This window comes from Schistocerca nitens, chromosome 5, assembly GCF_023898315.1.
Source record: "Schistocerca nitens isolate TAMUIC-IGC-003100 chromosome 5, iqSchNite1.1, whole genome shotgun sequence".
NCBI classification, from domain to species: domain Eukaryota; kingdom Metazoa; phylum Arthropoda; class Insecta; order Orthoptera; family Acrididae; genus Schistocerca; species Schistocerca nitens.
In genome coordinates, this window is record NC_064618.1 from 351,559,336 (window position 1) to 351,578,597 (window position 19,262).

Consider the following 19,262-nt stretch of genomic DNA (forward strand, 5'->3'; position numbering starts at 1 on the left):
GTGTCTCTTAAAAACTGAGGGCGGGGGACCCATTTTCAAACAACCGAGTTTCTAAGTCAAAAACGGGAATAATTATGAAAAATGTCTCCCTGGTATTTCGGGAGGTGATCTTATTTCGCCACTTGATTTATACGAGGTTACTGAGGTGCTCTTGTGCAGTGGCGCTCGAGTCAGATGTAGCCTGTTCGAATCTTGTTGAAGAGCATTACGCTGATCAACAGACTTTGGGTCAAATTCTGAGCTAATTTCCAAATCTCTGATAAGTGTGTCATGGTATGGGGGTATGTAACAATATTGTTGGTGACCAGTCCTCCTTCTAGGGACTTAAACCTTTGTGGTTCCCAAAGTGCTCTTCAGGATGTGTAGGCTGCCTGCCGTTGTGTCAGCGTCATCACCAATGCAAACACAAATACCCAGACGTCACATTTGCCTACATTAGTGTTCTGTTCTAAAGGGACTTGAGATTCATGCCACGCAAATTGAGTCCACCACATAAAGGTTTGCACTAACCTATGAGCCACGCGAGTGTATACTCCATGTACTCAGTTCCTCTTTATAATGCGCGCGCATCATCACCATACTAATAATAGAATTGAAAGTGTGCTAACGGTGTTCTTTTGACTGCTTTCAGCTGGTGCAGCCTCTCACCTTAGGCCCCACAATACAGCCCATCCCTCTGCCGGAACAGGGACAGCAGACTCCAGGCGGGACCATAGCCACTGTGGTCGGATGGGGAGCTACAGAGGTGAGCAAGTGTCAAGTCACAAGAATGACTGAAATGAAGTGTTAGTCAAATGCTGTACGCAGGATTTCTATGACCTTTACTGTTGCACCGCATCTCACTGTGTTACCATCTCACAGCGTTATCACAAAAGCTGTATTATACACATTTTTCTGGATATTGTTTACCGGTACAGTGATAGTTAACGACGATGACAATTATCCTGTTAAAGGAACTAAACATCTCAGTTTTCAGTCTCCCGTTCCACTGGAAACTCACGTAAAATGATGTGATACAGGGGAAGAAGAATGATTAGCTCCAGCGTCTTTGACCTTATCATCAAGGTAGAATTTCTCGTGACAGTAACTTCAGTCAGATGGTTACAACTGAGTTATTACCCCGGCATCTAGAAAAAAGTGGCCAGTTATGGGGAACGTAAGCCGGTGCGGAAGTGGCCGCAACTGGAGACTCCCCACGGCTGGTATCTGTGGCAATAAGCGCACCATCTGCATCCGTCCCACACCAAAATCACGGAGGATACACCAAGGAGGATCATCACATTTAATATGACTAAACTGAGGTGAGCCTAACAGGTGAAACAGTAAAATAAATAAAATGTGCACATACAAGTCCGTAAATGCATTGCAATGCAGGTGGAGAAATTAGCTGGAGGCCACATAGGACAGACGCAATATTGAGAATCACAATGTGTAAAAAACGTATACTGGTATAAAAATAGCATATAAACCTTAAGTCAACTGTTTGACACGGAAAATGGGTCAACAGTATCTCCCGACATAGCCATCTACCAACAAGCACAGAATCATATCAGAATTTAGTAGGCCAGTTTGAGCACGAGTTCCGAAGAAATTGGTGATTTTTAGTAAGAAGGATGCATCTGGATAACAGCAAAGACAGATCATCCTGCGATTTTATTTTCCCAGATGAAAGTGCTATGCTCTGAGGTGGCAAAAATCATGGCATAGCGATATGCACCTACACAGATGGCGGTAGTAGCGCGTACACATGGTATGAAAGGTCAATGCATTGTGGAGCTGTCATTTGTACTCAGGTGATTCATGTGAATAGGTTTCCGACGTTATTATGGTCACGCGACAGGAACTAACAGACTTTGAACGCGGAATGATAGTTCTAGCTAGATACATGCGATATTGCATTTCGGAAATGGTTAACGAATTCAGTATCCCGAGATCCACAGTGTAAAGAGTGTGGCGAGAATACTACATATCACGGAATACCTCTCACGACGGACAATACTATGTCTACGGCCTTTACTGAACGACCGAGAGCAGCGGCGTTGCGTAGAGTTGTCAGAGCTAACAGACAAGCAACACTGCGTGGAACAACCGCATAAATCAATGTGAGACAAGACAAACATATCCGTTAGAACAGTGGAGCGAAATTTGACGTTAACGGGCTATGGCAGCAGACGACCAACGTGAGTGCCTTTGCTAACAGCATAACATTGCTTGGCGCGCCTCTCCTGAGCCTGTGACCATACAAGTTGGACCACAGACGACCGGAAAACCGTGCCCTCGTCACACGAGTAGCGATTACAGTTGGTAAGAGCTGATTGTAGGGTTCGAGACCCCACGAAGCAATGGACTCAAGTTGTCAAGAAGGCAATGGGCAATCTGGTGGTGACTTCATTGTGTTTATATGGAATGGACTGGATCCTCTGATCCAGCTGAACTGATTATTGACTGGAAACGGTTGTGTTCGGCTACTAAGAGACCATTTTCAACCACTCCCAAACACCGATGGAACTTTTATGGATGAGAATGCGCCATGTTACCAAGACACTGTTGTTCGAGATTGGCTTGAAGAACATTCTGAACAATTAGAGGGAATGATTTGGCCAGACAGATCGCTCTCCATGAATACCATCGACAATTTTTGGGACATAATCGAGTGGTCAGTTTGTGCACATAATTCTGCACAGGCAACACTTTCGCAAATATGGACGGCTATACAGGCAGCAGGGCTCAGTATTTCTGCAAGGGACTTCCAGCGACTTTTCGAGTCGGTGCCATGTCGAGTTGCTGGACTACGCAGGGCAGAAGGAGGCCCGACGTGTTATTTTGTGATATCCCAGGACTTTTGTCACTTCAGTCTAATTAATCGAACTAAGGAGAGACTAAAAGAAGGAATTCTCAATAATATTTAGCAACGAGTTTTTAAATATTTTCATGTTGTTCTACTCATTGTTAATTTTGTAAGTTCATAGTACATTCAGCTCTTTCCAAATACTGAAAAACCACTAACGATAAATTCAGTATCCGAAAAACATTTCAGTGAACAACTTGGAATAATCTGCATTTTGTTGTGCGTGGAAACTATAAACAGAGGGCGCATATCTTGCCGGAAAAGTATTAGTAAACTCTTTGACTGATTGATTGACTGAGGGGGTTATGGGACTAAACGGAGAGGTCGTCAGTCCCGCACACAGACGCCTCCTTAAAGAGCACACTGGTTGCTATGTAGCTCTATAGATGGCGTAGAAGTACCAGTCGGTTATGTGACAGTCTATCGCTAACTAAGTCACCAAAGTCAAGTAGTGTTTATGCGTCAGTCACTCGTATGGAGTTAGTGCACGAAGAGGGATCGACGTGGTGACATGACAGAATGGCAGAAAGGAGGTACTGTATTTAGAGCTGCCCATGAAATAAGACTTAAGAGCAGCGCGTCCCGTTACAGGTTTATTTAGTAAGCGCGAAAGTGTTACACAGATGCTGCGCGCTGTCGTCTTCTTTTGAAATTCCGAGGGCGTATGTGTCTAGAATAGTCAACCAATATGTTACTTCCTGCTACATATATCTTGCGAAAATGTCATGATCGTAAAACTAGAGAGTCCAGCTCACACGGAGGCCTACTGAAAATAGTTCTTCCTGGGCGTCATTCACGATGGAACCGGAGAGGAGGGAAGTGAGAGTGGTGCACAAACTACTTTCCACCACACGCTGTAAAGTGGCTTGGGAAGTATAGTTGTAGATGTAGATGGCCAAACCCTGAATGAATTTGTCCGATTCGTTGGTGTATCGACGCGCACTGTCTGTAATCTCTAGAAGGAATGATGTGTCGCTCGCAGCCATGTAACATGATGCAGGAACAGTCCCAGTCTTGCCCAGCAGGGATCAGACATGAGTATCATACCGTATCAAAGACAATTGGTTTCAAGCGCGACAGGAACTTTTGCGGTGAGTGGCCAGTTCCATCACAACTCATTTCCTCGCAAATGTTACTCGGGAACTACATGCAATTGGCATTTGGGGTAGTTTAGATCGCAAAAGACTATTGCTGACAGGAATCCTGGTGACTGCCTCTTTATAATGTTTTTTCAAGAGTGTGTAGCGTCATTTATATCCTGCACATAAAATGCTTATGCTGAAAATTTCGATTACTCCCTCTGTAGAAATACAGAACATCCTGTAATCCTATTTCGGATACAGATTTTCGTCATATTCGTTATTTTCTCATACTTTTCCTATATATTCAAAATTTTCGATATTTTATTTATATTTTTCACATCTTTTATCCATTTGTGTATAAGTACAAGAATATTCATGCTCTTGTTTCATACCATACCAAGGTTCTTTAGCATCCATTAGTGATTTGCATCTCTAAACCAAGCCAGATAGAGTCTCCAAGATCACTTACTCCTCCCCTTCCTGCAAATGGTAATCCAGAAATAGAATCTTCGTCTACACATAAGGCTAACTTAAGCAGCTACTCATCATGTAAGCTACAACACATACACAAAATGCATTTAAGACTTTAGATATCTTAAATACAGCTTTATACCTACTGATTATTACAAAAACATCACTCCGTGACAACCTAACAACGTTGAAATCCATTTATCCTTTCTTGTGTGTTAATAGCACAATATATTCCGTCTACAGCTCGCCAAGCTTCATACATATACTGAAAGCTTGCAATATATATGTGATAGAAGGGAACAATAATAATGAAAACTTCCTGGCAGATTAACTCGAACTCGGGACCTTTGCCTTTCGCGGGCAAGTGCTCTACCATCTGAGCTACCGAAGCATGACTCACGGCCGGCCCTCACAGCTTTACTTCTGCCAGTACCTCGTCTCCTACCTTCCAAACTTTACAGAAGCTCTTCTGCGTACCTTGCAGAACTAGCACTCCTGAAAGAAAGGATATTGCGGAGACATGGCTTAGCCACAGCCTGGGGGATGTTTCCAGAATGAGATTTTCACTCTGCAGCGGAGTGTTCGCTGCAGAGTGAAAATCTCATTCTGGAAACAATAATAATGTTCATAGAGCTAACGTTATCCTATTGTAAGCAAACATAGCTCAATTATACCGTTTTACGTGTTGGCCCCAAGCCCCCACCCCCACAGATCTACTGTGGCTAGATCCACTTAAGGATACTGCTTCAGATGTAATGCTGGTGGATTCAGTTGTGGACGTTACGCTGGATGTAACTTTGGTGGATCCAACTCAAACAAAGTCTTAGGCATTACACTGGGGGACCAACCGCAAACAGTATCCTTGGCATAACACTGGCGGATACACCCTGAATATTATCCCGGCCTTAATGCTGGATGATCCACTCCAAATTTTATCCTGGGCCTAAATTAGTTGGATCCATCTTCAAACACCACCCTGTACTTACCACAGGTAGATGTACTTCCGAGCCGCATCCCGAATGTATGCCAGACAGTGAAGAGAATTCTCTGAGAAACCGACACACAAAATAGAGTAATTCACCTATGTTTTTTTACAATAGGAAAAGTAAGTTAAGCTTTTCCAGCCGTAGGTGGACTGTATTCTGTTTTATTAAGATATGAGAAAGTGAACACGGATGTCATCATTGTTGGGTGGTCAAAATGGTTGGAATGGCTCTAAGCACTATCGGACTTCACATCTGCGGTCATCAGTCCCCTAGACTTAGAACTACTTAAACCTAACTAACCTAAGGACCTCACACACATCCATGCCCGAGGCAGGATTCGAACCTGCGACCGTAGCAGCAGCGCGGTTCCGGACTGAAGCGCCTAGAACCGCTCAGCCACAGCGGCCGGCTTGGGTGGTCATGGAGACTTTTTTTTTAAGAATCAGTAGGTGTAAAACTGTATCTCCTAAAGTCAGCAGTTCACGTAATTTTGTGTGTGTGCTTTAGCGCATATAAGTTTTGGGTTTGATAGTTGGCATTATATGGTGATGGAAGGTTTCCTTTTGGGTTATCATTTGGAGCAAAAAGTGGAACAAGTGATTTGGCAGTCACGTTATAGAATCTCTCTGTCATGTTCAATGGATCCAAACAATTAATGAATGCTAAAGAAACATGGTGGCATATGCAATAAGAGCATAAATATTCTTGTGCATATTTGAATAAAATATGGATAAAAATATGGGAAAAATATGGAAAATAATGAAAAATATGGGAAAAATGGAAAAATAAGGAAAATGATAAAAATATAAAAAAATTACCAGGGAAATACCGGAAACCAATTAGAGGGAATATAAGTAACCTACGACTGCATCATACAAACCAGAGTTGGCTGACATTAAAATTCATGTTGTAATGGAACAAGTGCGTAGCTATTGCATCCGCTTCAAGGGTATAATACAAGACACTGCTGCGAGGTGCAAAAGCCATGGGATACTTCCTAACATTGTGTCGGGCCTTCTTTTGTCTCGACGAGTCGTTGAAAGTCCCCTGCAAAAATATTGAGCGATGCTGCCTCTATAGCAGTCCCTTATTTGCGAAAGTATTGCTGCTGCAGGATTTTTTGCACTAACTGATCTCACGACTATCTTCCATAAATGTTCCAAGGGTGGCCAAATCATTGCTTGAATTGTCCAGAATGGTCTTCAAACCAATCGCAAACAATTGCGCCCCGGCAACACAGCACAGTGTCATCCATAAAGATTCCATCGTTGTCTGGGAACATGAAGTCCACGAATGGCTACTGAGGGTCCCCAAGTAGCCGAAAAATAACCTTTTCCAGTCAATGTTCGGTTTAATTGAATCAGAGGACCGAGTTCATTCCACGTAAACACAGCCCACACCATTATGGAGCCACCATGAGCTGGGAAAGTACGCTGTTGACAACTTGGGTCCATGACTTCGTAGGGTCTAGCGCTACGATCGGCTCTAACCAACTGAGATACTCATCTTTCCAGGTCATGGTTTTCCAGCATCCATTCGATATGGTCACGAGCCCAGGACAGGCGCTGAAGGCGTTGGCGTGCTGCTAGAAAAGGCTCTCGCATCGGTCATCTGCTGCCATAGCCGATTAATGCCAAATTTCACTACACTGTCCCGGCGAATACGTTCGTCGTACGCACCTCATTGACTTCTGCAGTTATTTCACGCCGTGTTGCTTGTCTGTTAGCACTAACAAGTGTACGCAGACGCTGCTGCTCTCAGTCGTTAAGTGAAGTCCGTCAGCCATTGCGTTTTCCGTGGCGCTTTAGTGAGCGGTAATACCTGAAATTTGGTATTTTTGGCTCACTCTTGACACTGTGGATCTCGAAATACTGAATTTCCTAAAGACTGACGAAATGGAAAGTCTCACTGTCATTCCGCATACAAAGCCTAGTAATTCCCGTCGCGCGGCCACACCCACGTCCGAAACCTTTCACATGAATCACCTGAGTACAAATGACAGCTCCACCAGTGCACTGTCATTTTTTTGTATTTCATGTTCTATAGGACCAAACTGAGGAGCAAGTTTCCACGGTCGCGGAACGAGTCATAACATGAATTTATAACAGAAAAATTATAATAGATGTAATGAAACGTATTGAATCCTATGCAGACGACTAGCCATAGGCGTATACCATGTCTACTCGATACCACCGCCATCTGTGTATGCACATATCACTAATATCACTATCCCATGACTTCTGGCACGTCAGTGTATGTATTACCAATCATCATATAGCTAGACGTAATGTAATGCGCGATAATTTGAGAAAACGAATAGTGACACACACATGGATCACATATTTTCACTACTACCGATAAAATCACGAGAATCTCACTGATAAAGGTGGAAAGCGCTCAGTGTTATTTACGTTCTCCATGATTAGAGAGACATGTAATATAAGTTATTATGAGAGCAGTTAATAAGATTGCTTTCTCTCCTGCTGGGTGTTTCAACAGATGGCTTCGTGCCTGTCTTATCGATCCTCTGCTTCTGGCGGTTATCGTCTGATTAAATGCCAGCACGTAGGCATTCTGTACATTCTCCAGTTGCTGTCTTGTTTTCTAACGGCCATGTTGCCCGTATTTCTCTCTTATATATTGCCTGCGTGATGTACGGGGCTGGTGCGTGGCGAGTGTTACAGTTCTCCTAGCTATGGCGAGGTGATTGCTAGCGAACAGTGGCGGCAGTATGGTTTCAGCCAGTTACTAGGTATATTGTGCTGGAGACGGTTACACATAGGGACCTGGCAGAGTGGTTCAGATAGATTCAGTCTCTCCTCAGCTGTACAAAATAGCAGTAAATAGTAATAGATGGATGTCATCATTTGTCAGTGTGCTTCCAAAGGCACAAGCAGTAAAGTATTTGTTATTAAGTAATGCACTGTAGAAACTGTTTAACATTTGAAAATACTGAATTTACATGTATCTTAAAATAGAAATGTGTTGTCGTTAGTGAAAACCAGACAAAATTATAAACAGCAGTGGGAGGTGGAGGATTTACAGGAAATGCCCAATACTTTTTTAGCTTACTATAATATTTCTGCCAGTAGAACGATACACCCGTTTTAAAATATACACTAAGGCGTCACAAAGTAGTGATGTAACGGTTACGTAGAAGTTTATTTGTTTAAATATCGTTTGTGGTATCTGATCATCATTTGAAGTCTCAGGAATAGCGAATTTGTTGTAAGTAATTCACTGCGGAAACAAATTTTTGCACAATATCAGCGTATTTAAAAAAAAAATAAACTGTAGTAACCAACATCTGTCCATCTCTTCCCGCCCCTTCTCTCTCAACGTTGTCACACCCACCCCAATTGGTGGTCACCCCTTCAAACCGCGACAGAATTTCTGTTGAGATTGTATACAATACATACATAAAAGTTTGGTGGAAATCAATCCAGGAGTTTAGAAGGAATTTTTTACACGTGGTCTTGCCCCTATACTCGCATGTCACGTATATGTAACATATATTTGATATATTTAACACGTATTTCCACATATATTTCACCTGTATCTCTAGCGAATTTCTCCCTGCTGTTTCCTTTCAACAGCTCAATATTTATGACGTCATTCTCCTGAGCTATGTGCCTCTTAGGTACAGTCAGCGGCATATGTGGATACTGCACCTTCCTGGCAGCTTAAATCTGTGTGTTGGGCCGAGACTCGAACTCGAGACCATCGCCGCCTGTGGGCAAGTGTCCTACCAACTGAGCTACCCGAACACGACTCACGACCCGTCCTCACAACTGAATTTCCGTCATTAACTTATCTCCTTCCTTCCATCCTGTCCACGAAGAACAAAGGTCCCTAGTCGGAGTATCCGTCCGGCACACAGTTTTAATCTACGTGGAAGTTTCGTATCAGCGCACTCTCCACTGCAGAATATAAATTTCTTACTGGACGTGTGGATAAAATTCTGCTAAATCTGTTGCCAACAGAATTAATGGCATGGAAATAGTAAATTAAAACGTCATACGTGATGCACCAATTTTCCCACGCAGTTCAGTGACCAGGACGTCATCGTACTGTGTTTCACACAGTGATATAATTTTGCAGGTACATTATGTAATGTGCGTGATGCGCCTTTTTTACTGCATGAACATAGAAAAACTATTTCACTTTCATCATTTTGTGGAGGTGTCAGCAGAAAATAAAGTTTCGTAAGAATTTCAAATTACGTGTGAAGTTTTTTGCAAGTCATAAGCGCTCTCATGTCAAATACTGGAAGAATAAAATCTGGACACTCACACGTAGTAGACTACAATACTGTTTCACCCTCACCCCATCGCTTTTGTAGATGGATTGTATTTGCCCTCACAGCGATTCTCTCCAGACGGTAAGTGTTTTGTGTACCCGTTTAGTTGAAATTGGTTCATGTAGGGTAACACGATGTCACGCACAGTTCGTCTAGAGGACCAATATTTTACTGGCATTTTGCAAAACATGCAACGATCTCATAAAATTATAGAGTTTTAGCCACACTCAGTAATGTCCAAGAATCTAACACCGTAAGCTGTGCCAATGTTTGCCGAAATTTTGTAAGTGTGATAACTCTGCTGCAGCCGCTCGATGATTCTTTCTTCCTCTCACTACAACATACAGAACCAGAATGTCAAGGCCCACACATTTTCTCTACTAATAAAAGGAAGAGGATGAGTAGGAGGATCCTGATTCATATTGGTATAAACTTCGAAGAGAAGTCGTATGGTCAGTATTGCCTCGCGTGTTCCTACATTCCTCCGAAATCCAAACTGACATTCTCCGCGGTCGGAGTTTACCAGTTTTCCTATTTTTCTGTAATAAATTTGTGCTACGATATTGTAACCATCGCATTAATTCGATAGCTCTGCAATATTCACATCTGACAGCATTTGCTTTCTTTGGAATTTTGATTATTATATTCTTCTTGAAGTCTGAAGGTAATTCGCCTGTCTCACACATCTTTCACACCAGATGCAAAAATTTTGTCTTGGCTGGCTCTCTGAAGGCCATCAGTAATTCTGATGGAATATTATGTACACCCGGGCGTTGTTTCGACTTAGGTCTTCTCGCAGTATAATATCTTCCATATTATCTTCAACTACGTCTTCTTCTATTTCTATAATACTGACTTCATCTGTCTTGCATGGACCCTCTGTACACTCCTTCCACCTTCCAGCTTTCCCTTGTTTGTTTAGGACTGGTTTTCCACCTGAGCTCTTGATATTCATTCACTTACTTCATATCTAACTGCTTATAGAACAGTCTCTATCGTGTGTCCTTTCAGTTTTCTGCCCACTAGTGGTAGTGCTCTGTCTGGAAAATTTGCCCCCCCCCCCCACTTTATAAATTTAGCTTAGACCTTGTTATAAGACTCAGTATTAATTATTTTATTTTACACTATATATTATAACCTAGATTGGCAACATTGCTCCACCCAGTCGACTGTCAGGTGTCACTCCACGTGTCCTACCCATTACTATACTCTTCAGCTTGCAGAATTCCGACGAAAAGGTTGAAGAACTTCCTAATTGTTTCTCTTGACACTCTCATGTACGCAATTTTCAGTTCTTCCCACGCATACATCACCAAGCTTGTGCCAGCGCAGCCTCTGTTTGCGTCATCTAGATATAACTGTGTGTGCTGCTCCCCGAAATGGGACAAAAAAGAAAGTAGTTCCCACATGACACCTTATAGTATGGCACTTTCAAAACTGAAGTAATTTCCAGTCAGTCTAGATGCTGCATTTATCAAAAATTTGTGTTCATACTAAACATAGAAAAGCCATCGTCTGATTTCAGATGTCATGGAGAGAAGATTTGTCGTTCATTTAAGTTATTTCATTATTTAATGGGGAACAGAATATAGGCACGCAAATGCCACACAGAGAAATAATAAAGCTATCATTCTTCAATGAGTCCACACAGAATGGAAGAATTAATGACAAAAATTGCAATGAAAGAAAGATATCGATGTTCATCCACATTCACCTTGTAGCCATTTCTTGAGGGCTATAGCAATTCACAGAAGATAAATTCGTCCACATTCTTCAGGTTAAGTGTAAATAATAATTAGTTTTACCTTTATTTTTAAATATATGATTATTCTGCTAGTAGCATGAGCAGTGTGACGGACTGAAATCTTGTTTTCTGCAGTAACACTTGAGCAAAGTGGGTGCTTTATAAAGTGTAAATGGCTAACATTTCGCAATTCTCACAGCCAAATTCTGTGCAGATAACGTGTAATCCGACACATTCCACATCACTGAGATGTGAATTGGATTAATATCCCACGTAATATGGAATTAACTGACTAACGTATTGGTAATGGACAAATGATACGTCAAAATCATTTCGTGGATATAAAATTTTATTTTTAGTTCTACGATAGCTTGCGTAATGTTTTCGAGTTATGAAGTTTACGAATGTCATTCGTTTCGATAAACTGTTGTGAAACTGGAATGTGTTATTGTCCCAGTCCGAATCTTCAGCTGAAACACTGCGGAAGGCTGACATCCCGGTGTGGACTGACGAGGACTGCCAGGAGGCGTATGCAGGCTACGAGTACCAGGTTCTGGAGGAGGACATCTGCGCCCGGATGCCTGAAGGAGGCAGGGGGCAATGTAGCGTAAGTTTCATTCTTCTGTTTACCCTTCTACTCTTTCAAGAACCTGACGTTTCGACAACTCTGCTGGTACATTCTTCAGGACTTCTCTGATGTCCATGCATGTCTTAACACCACAAAACTCCTAAATATGGTTACAGCAGAAGCGTGGTAACATCGAGCCGTAAAAGGAATATGAGAGAAAATGAAATAACAGAATCAGTCAGAAGAGTTTACTTTCTTCACTGCTTTACAATTATCAACAGCCTATATGGATTTCGAATTTTAGTTGTACCAACATTACAAGTTGAAGCGGTCGTGAAAAATCGATTTATATACAGAGCGGTATGAGACAGTGTTTAACACGATACTTGCATTGCAGAGGAACGGGAAATTGTCTTCTTTCGCTGTACTAGGTAGTTTTGTCAGTGAAATTCATGTAATATGAGTCACGAAACATATTTTTGAAATGAATGAAAGAATTCTATATCCGTTATAAGCTGCATAATGCTTTGTTAAAGGCGTGCTATTATCTAATTTCAGCCGTGAGCCATTATCAAGCACATTTGCTGTGTCATGTATTACAAATCGGGCTCATCACATTATTTTGTAAAGGAATGTGATAAACACGATATGTAATACATGAAATAGCAAACGAGATTGATAATGATTCATGGCCGAAATTAGCTAATAACACAGTTTTCATAAAGTAAACACATAGAAGCTGTGGATCCCGATGGAAGCAAAATATTTTTGAAAGGTGGTGCTACACAGTTACAATTTGTTGCATGTATATGTAGCTACACCATCAGCGGCTGCCAAAAACTTCATTAAGTCGTTACTAGTTATGGTCTACGCATGCACCACCTTCGGGCACTGGTCAAAATATTTTTTATAGCATTTTACTTTCTGTTGCATTACATATAGCTGCCTCAGCATTAAAATAAATAGACCAGCATCAGTACTGGTACTAGCGAAATATATCACTGAAGCTTGCATATTGTCTTAATATTAAGGCAGTGGTACGTGATGCGTCAGAAAACAGTTCCTGAAAATGGTCCATGCGTAGAACGAAACTACTATCAGCTTGTCGAAGTTTTTGACAGCAGTTGATTGTATAGCAAAATAAACATGTTTTTCATGAGTCACCTAATGTCACGTAGTTACTGTTATCAAAATTATCTACACGAAACAATTAATCTCAGCGCACAACACCTATAAGTAAAATAAAAAAAATGCCAATAAATGTGAAAGGGGAATGGTAACTGAGTAATCGTGGGGATTTTCTATTCACCTCCAACCTTATAGTATCTACAGTATTCAGTTTAGGTCATTTCCAGATACGAAAAAGGAGTGCTGTGTGGCTGCCAAAAATGAAATAAAGGTTGTAAAGTTTCTAAAAATGCAGTTGTGCATGACTGCCAAAAAAGAAATAAAGATTGTAAAGTTCCGTAAAGTGCACCTATCGCAAATCTGCAAACATGATTAATTTCTTCATATGAACAGACGTTATAGAACTATCCAATTCTATTCCAGAGTGTATCGAATAAAAAACTGTAATCATAGTTCCAGCTAAGTGTCTTCTTGACATGTACTTGTAAATGTGCAGGTGAAGTGGGAGTTGTTTTCATTCCACGTTAATTTCTCTGACTTCTTTCATCTCGCTGTAGACTATCACTTGCTCTGAACAGAGGAGGCACATTCGCTTGTAGAGTGTTCATTGACGGCCACATTGCTAGTCAGGAGGTAAGAGTGTCGGATCACTGGTTCTGGTTCCTGGTAGTCATGCCAAGTTTCTTTATGCTGCAGCGGCCTCCCAATTACTCAGTCTTAAAGAAGCTAAATCGTAAGTTGGTTGAAGTAGTTTATTACATGTGGTTCTACAGCCACAAATTTTTGAAAGGAATAATAACTTCCCGCTACTGATTTATACACAAGCAAAAAATTGCTTTTATTCAATCACTATTGACCATTTTTTGCTTTAATCTATTTTAGAATGTGTCTACACCAAGCTATTTTTGCCTCATGCACACAGAAGTATCAAAAGTAGCATTCGATGTTTGTGTTAAAAAAAAACATTAGGACCTGAGAAAAACATTTTGTGCACATTTCAAAATAAGCAGCTTTTACCGTACAATGAGTGCAAGTTGCCTAAGATGTAATAACAGCCAACTGTTCATTATGTGATTCCCGCAGAGGGCTAATCTAAAACGCGCCAGTATTGACCCACAAGCCACTAAAGTGGTATAAAGGATAAATCCTCGTAACTACACCAGGATAGTGTTGATGAGGTAAACTGTTCACTGACATTCGAAACTGACTTGTCCAAAACCGCATCAGATTTGTCGTCGCTAAATTTCCACCACTGTATCCCCACTTTCGCTACTTTTCGTTTCTTTACGAGTACGTTCCTACGCAGTTCATACTATTTTCTTCGATTTCGTACTTGTAGTATTTGATTCTTATACTTAGACTGAAATATTTATTTATTTGTATGTCTCTTCCTCCTGTGGCTTACACAATTCGTGTCTGTTGACATAATTAAAATAAATGACAAAATTTCTTACTCTTTTTCCCATACAATTCGCTAAATCTATTTTCGTTCCTTTCTTTTAGACCTATTTCCAATTAATTTCAAACATTCATCTCATATAACACATTAGTTCTTATTATATACCATGTTTTCGATTATCACTTTTACTCGAGCATTGTAGAATGTAAACCTGACCCATGTTCGCTGTAAGTGCTATGTTTAAATTCTGTATTAATGGGTTCTGGAAACTCAGCTGGCCACTTACTGCTTGATCGTATTGATTCCATCACTTATTAACCAAATGCGCTTGTGGTATACCACTATCCTATTGTTTTCTGGAAAAAAAGTTTTTTCTTCATGCCTATTACTTATCTAAATCCTATTACTTCTCTAAACCTATTACTTCTAGAACAAGATGTTTCATTTTCCGGATTTTTTTAGTTTTCCTAGGATGTTAAAATTGCGGGTACTCTTAGTCAACAAGTGGAGATGTACCTACGACATATTAACAATTTTAATAATACATATTGCCTCATAAAGTTTTGAACTTACAAGCTGTAGTTTGCCGCATTTATAGTATAACCTGTGGTCTATAATGATACCAGCTCATCGATAGCTTGTTAGGAGTGTGCAGCTGTGTGTGTTGCAGAAAGTATTAATAGCTGTCAACACAACATCGGGTAATGAGCGAATAAACGAGGCAGAAATCAATAACTTTTACTTTATTTAGAAACCACCGCGAGCGTAAAATACAATATTAAGACACACACAGACACAACCACACACACACACACACACACACACACACACATACACACACGCACATATCCACACACTCACACACACAACCAATGCAGATACAAATAAATTAGTCATTTTTAATACCGGCAACTTGTTTCGATCTGTATGGCCATCTTCTGACCAGAGGCTCAGGTGGCGAAATGAGCCGATACACGCAGCTGTTGTACTGTGAATTCCAGCTTGTACCTGGAATCTGTGAGTTGGCGTCAGGCACTAGCTGGTACTCACAGAAGCTCTGTGTACTGGCTCATCTCGCCATCTGAGCCTCATTTCTGAAGATAACCATACACACCGAAACCGATTGCCAAAGTAAAAAATTAATAATTTATTAGGACCTGAACTGGGTCTTTTGTTAACAAGAAGCAAAAATTGTTGAGTACGCTTCACGACGTACTGGAGTCACGGCCGGATTTAAGGGGTTTTAAATGCTGGTACTACTGCTCCGATTCGGTTTTCCTCTGGCATTCAAAGTTCGTCATAAAGTCGATTTTCTTTGAAGATCTATCGCAGGCTATGCTGCCCCGTGGTCAGTAACAACGATGTCAAGTAAGGATAAAAATAAACTTCACGGTTACTTCTTCAAGTGTTCAAAAATTTTTTGTTCAGTGGATATTTTCTATCCTGAAATAATACATTTAAGTCAATAATATTTCTCTTTAATCATGTTCTAGTTTCTGTGACATGTACTCGGTTGGAAGTATCCTGCAAGGTAACTAGAATTACGAATTCCTCCGTATTTTGTGGATGCTCTGTGTGTGCGAGACATGAAATCGTTGAAATGGATCCTCTGAATTATGTCTAATGTAGCATTTCACTTGTAGCATGTTTGATTAACTCATATTTCTCCTTTTTCAGGGAGATGGAGGAGGACCCTTGTTAGTGAACGGAACTCAGATCGGTATAGTCTCGTGGTCCAGGAAACCCTGCGTTACCAAAGGATCTCCTGGCGTGTACGTTGAAGTTTCGTACTACGTCGACTGCATCAAAGAGAAGACAGGGAGAGCTTAAAGAATTCCCACCACTAAATAAATCATGGAACACCGTGAGTGTGGTTAAAATTTGATATACACTCTGTAGTTTCCTAATGCAGCACATATTTTGCAATCACATGATGAAATCGGAGAGTTGCACACTCACACACACACACACATTTCATTATGTGATTATCAAATATATGTGCATTACGAAGCTATGAAAGTATTTCACTAAATGACAGTGGATAGTTCTGTACATAAACTGAGACTGCGTAGAGCGTAGCTCTTCAATGGAACGTATTTTTTTTTCTTTTTTATTCAGCCTTAAGTACAAGCTGTATATGAAATCTGGCGATATATGTGATGCGTAATAGTTCATTTTTCTCTGATTTCTTATCACGCCAATCAACGTTATCTTCATGCCAGTAACGAGTGCTATCTGACTGCAGTGCTGTGTACCATTTAAATACCGCTGTTCGACGGGTAAAAGAGGTTAAAATTTCAAGGGCCTAATTTAGTTCAATAACAAGATTCTAAAATTTATTGTAGTTAATATTTAGAAGTTATTCTTATTATATTTCACAGTTTGCATACTTGTGCTTTTAGAATGGCATTGTGAACTTAGTAAGGCAAATACGTCGATTGTAGTTGAGTGAAAGCGTCTTCAGATGATGTTAGTTTAACAATATCTGCACATATGTAACACCATAGAAATTTCAGATCTCTTTATTGTGAACATCTTATGCTTTCACGAATATAAACTCTTAACTATGAGAAGAAGTATTTTGCTTGGATGTGTGGTACGAAATGGCACTGTCCATAGTGTGAAGAACTAATAAGGGCTGAAATATAAACCGCTGATGACACTATCTGTACAAAACAAACATGGTGATTCTTTACACATACATTTCGTGTAACGCTTATGACAGAAAATTGACAGTTGTTATTTATCCAGATATCATTTTGCAGTGGTATTAGAAACGTCAGGAAAAACAACAACAACAACAACAGGAAACACAGCTGCTTGCTCTTATCTTCGTGATTGACATAAAAGAAATACAACTTAAAATCATACATGCATTGATATAACTACTACCTATAGATCTAGTTTCAGATGTATTTGAGTATTCAATGCTCCTTCGGAAATTAGTTAATAACACTAAAACTGCGTTACACTAGCATCAATCTCTCTCTTTGCAGCGGGATGCACTGTTTTCCAACTTTCTCACAGACTGAAACTCTCCCCTGGACCATGGTATGAACCAAAATCTTGCCTTTAAGGCACAACGCCATCGCCTACCAAGCTACTTTTTCCTTTGTCTCTAGTTTTTGGACATGCTGCCTCTTCTTGATCCCTTCCCTTAGGTCACCATTTATCGCTGCCATACTCTTTTACAGGGTGTTCTCCACATTACTGATTTAGCACGTAGTCCTTGATATGCATCGTGTTTTGCCTTACGTCCCAAGAATGTTTGATAGATTAAACCTAAACGAGATATTTAATCACTGTGAAACTTCCTGGCAGATTAATACTGTGTGCCGGACGGATAGTCGAACTCGGGACCTTTGCCTTTCGTGGGCAAGTGCTCTACCAACTGAGCTACCCAAGCACGACTCACGCTCCGTCCTCACAGCCTTAATTCTGCCAGTACCTCGTCTCCTACCTTCCAAACTTAACAGAAGCTCTCCTTATCCTCGCAGGAGAGCTTCTGTTAAGTTTGGAAGGTAGGAACCGAGGTACCGGTAGAATTAAAGCTGTGAGGATGGGTCATGAGTCATGCTTGGGTGGCTCAGTTGGTAGAGCACTTGCCCGCGGAAGGCAAAAGGTCCCGAGTTCGAGTCTTGGTCCGGCACACAGTTTTAGTCTGCCAAGAAGTTTCATATCAGCGCACACTCCGCTGCAGAGTGAAAATCTCATCCTGTATTTAATGACTGTGGTAGGTAAATAACATTTGTTTCATGGCTATCTCTCCTTGGAGCCTCTTCTTTATGGAAGGAAGTAAATGGAGAGAGCAACTACGCCTAACTGCTTAAAATGATGTTTACAGCAGTAACACCCGTTTATAAAGGTGTTAATAATGATCTAATCTATAATTAAAAACCATCCCCTCCCTATGTTCCAAAAAATATTTGAAAAAATAGGTTAAAAATATTGGCTGTTTTTGTGGAAATAATCTTATAACAACAACTCGTTTTAATTTCTGTAAAACATTCTGTACTGAGCAAGCAATATACAAGCTCAAGAACTCAGTTATAATAAAGCTAAACAAGAAAAATTACCCTTTGATAGTTTCTATGATCTTGCCAAGGCCTTTGATTGTGTAGATTAAGAAAATGTGTAAGGGAAGCTAAATGGGACGTCATTACACGCTATCCCCTTGAATGGGTGAACTCTTATTCTAACACTACAAAATACTGGGTAACATTAGCAGACTACAAGACCGGGAAAAGATTAAATCTACAGTGATGTCGCATTAAATATGATGTGTAGCGAGGTTAAGTGCTGGTCCTGCTGTAGACATGTACACATGACTTACTATACCCTTCCCAAGGCGCTGTTGGGCTGTATACGTTGGCCACTTGGGTTTCCCTTTACTGCTATGAAGACCTGCATGCGTCCTGAGACACTGACCTCTCACAGTTGTGGACAAGTTACTTCCATATCTCGGTGGATTACAAAGTTAGAGTATTTGTCTCAAAACATAGGCGCCTGATTGCGTGCTATCATTTGCAGGAAACTTCCTTTGGATATCTTGAATCGATTATGAGATTTGACGATTTTTATGACTACATGATTCACGATGTGCAACGGTTCTCAAAACCGAATGATAAGTATTTCATAGCAGTCGACAAGTCTACATGGATATAACTGGCAGTGTCGCACGCGATCGTCCGTCTGATATAAAACCCAACACATCGAGAACGAAATGAGGTATTGTT

The 19,262-nt window shown here is 40.7% G+C and overlaps 1 protein-coding gene across 1 annotated transcript in view; it reads left to right on the forward strand.

Moving 5' to 3' along the window:
* LOC126260449 (trypsin-1-like) overlaps positions 1-16,474 on the forward strand; it is a 79,154-nt gene extending 62,680 nt beyond the window's left edge. Inside the window, exons 3-5 of the mRNA XM_049957777.1 lie at positions 632-745; positions 11,889-12,038; positions 16,204-16,474. Coding sequence (XP_049813734.1) covers positions 632-745; positions 11,889-12,038; positions 16,204-16,356 — 417 coding nt within the window. The 3' untranslated portion in view covers positions 16,357-16,474. The remainder of the gene's footprint in view (positions 1-631; positions 746-11,888; positions 12,039-16,203) is intronic.
* The last annotated feature ends 2,788 nt before the right edge of the window (positions 16,475-19,262 follow it).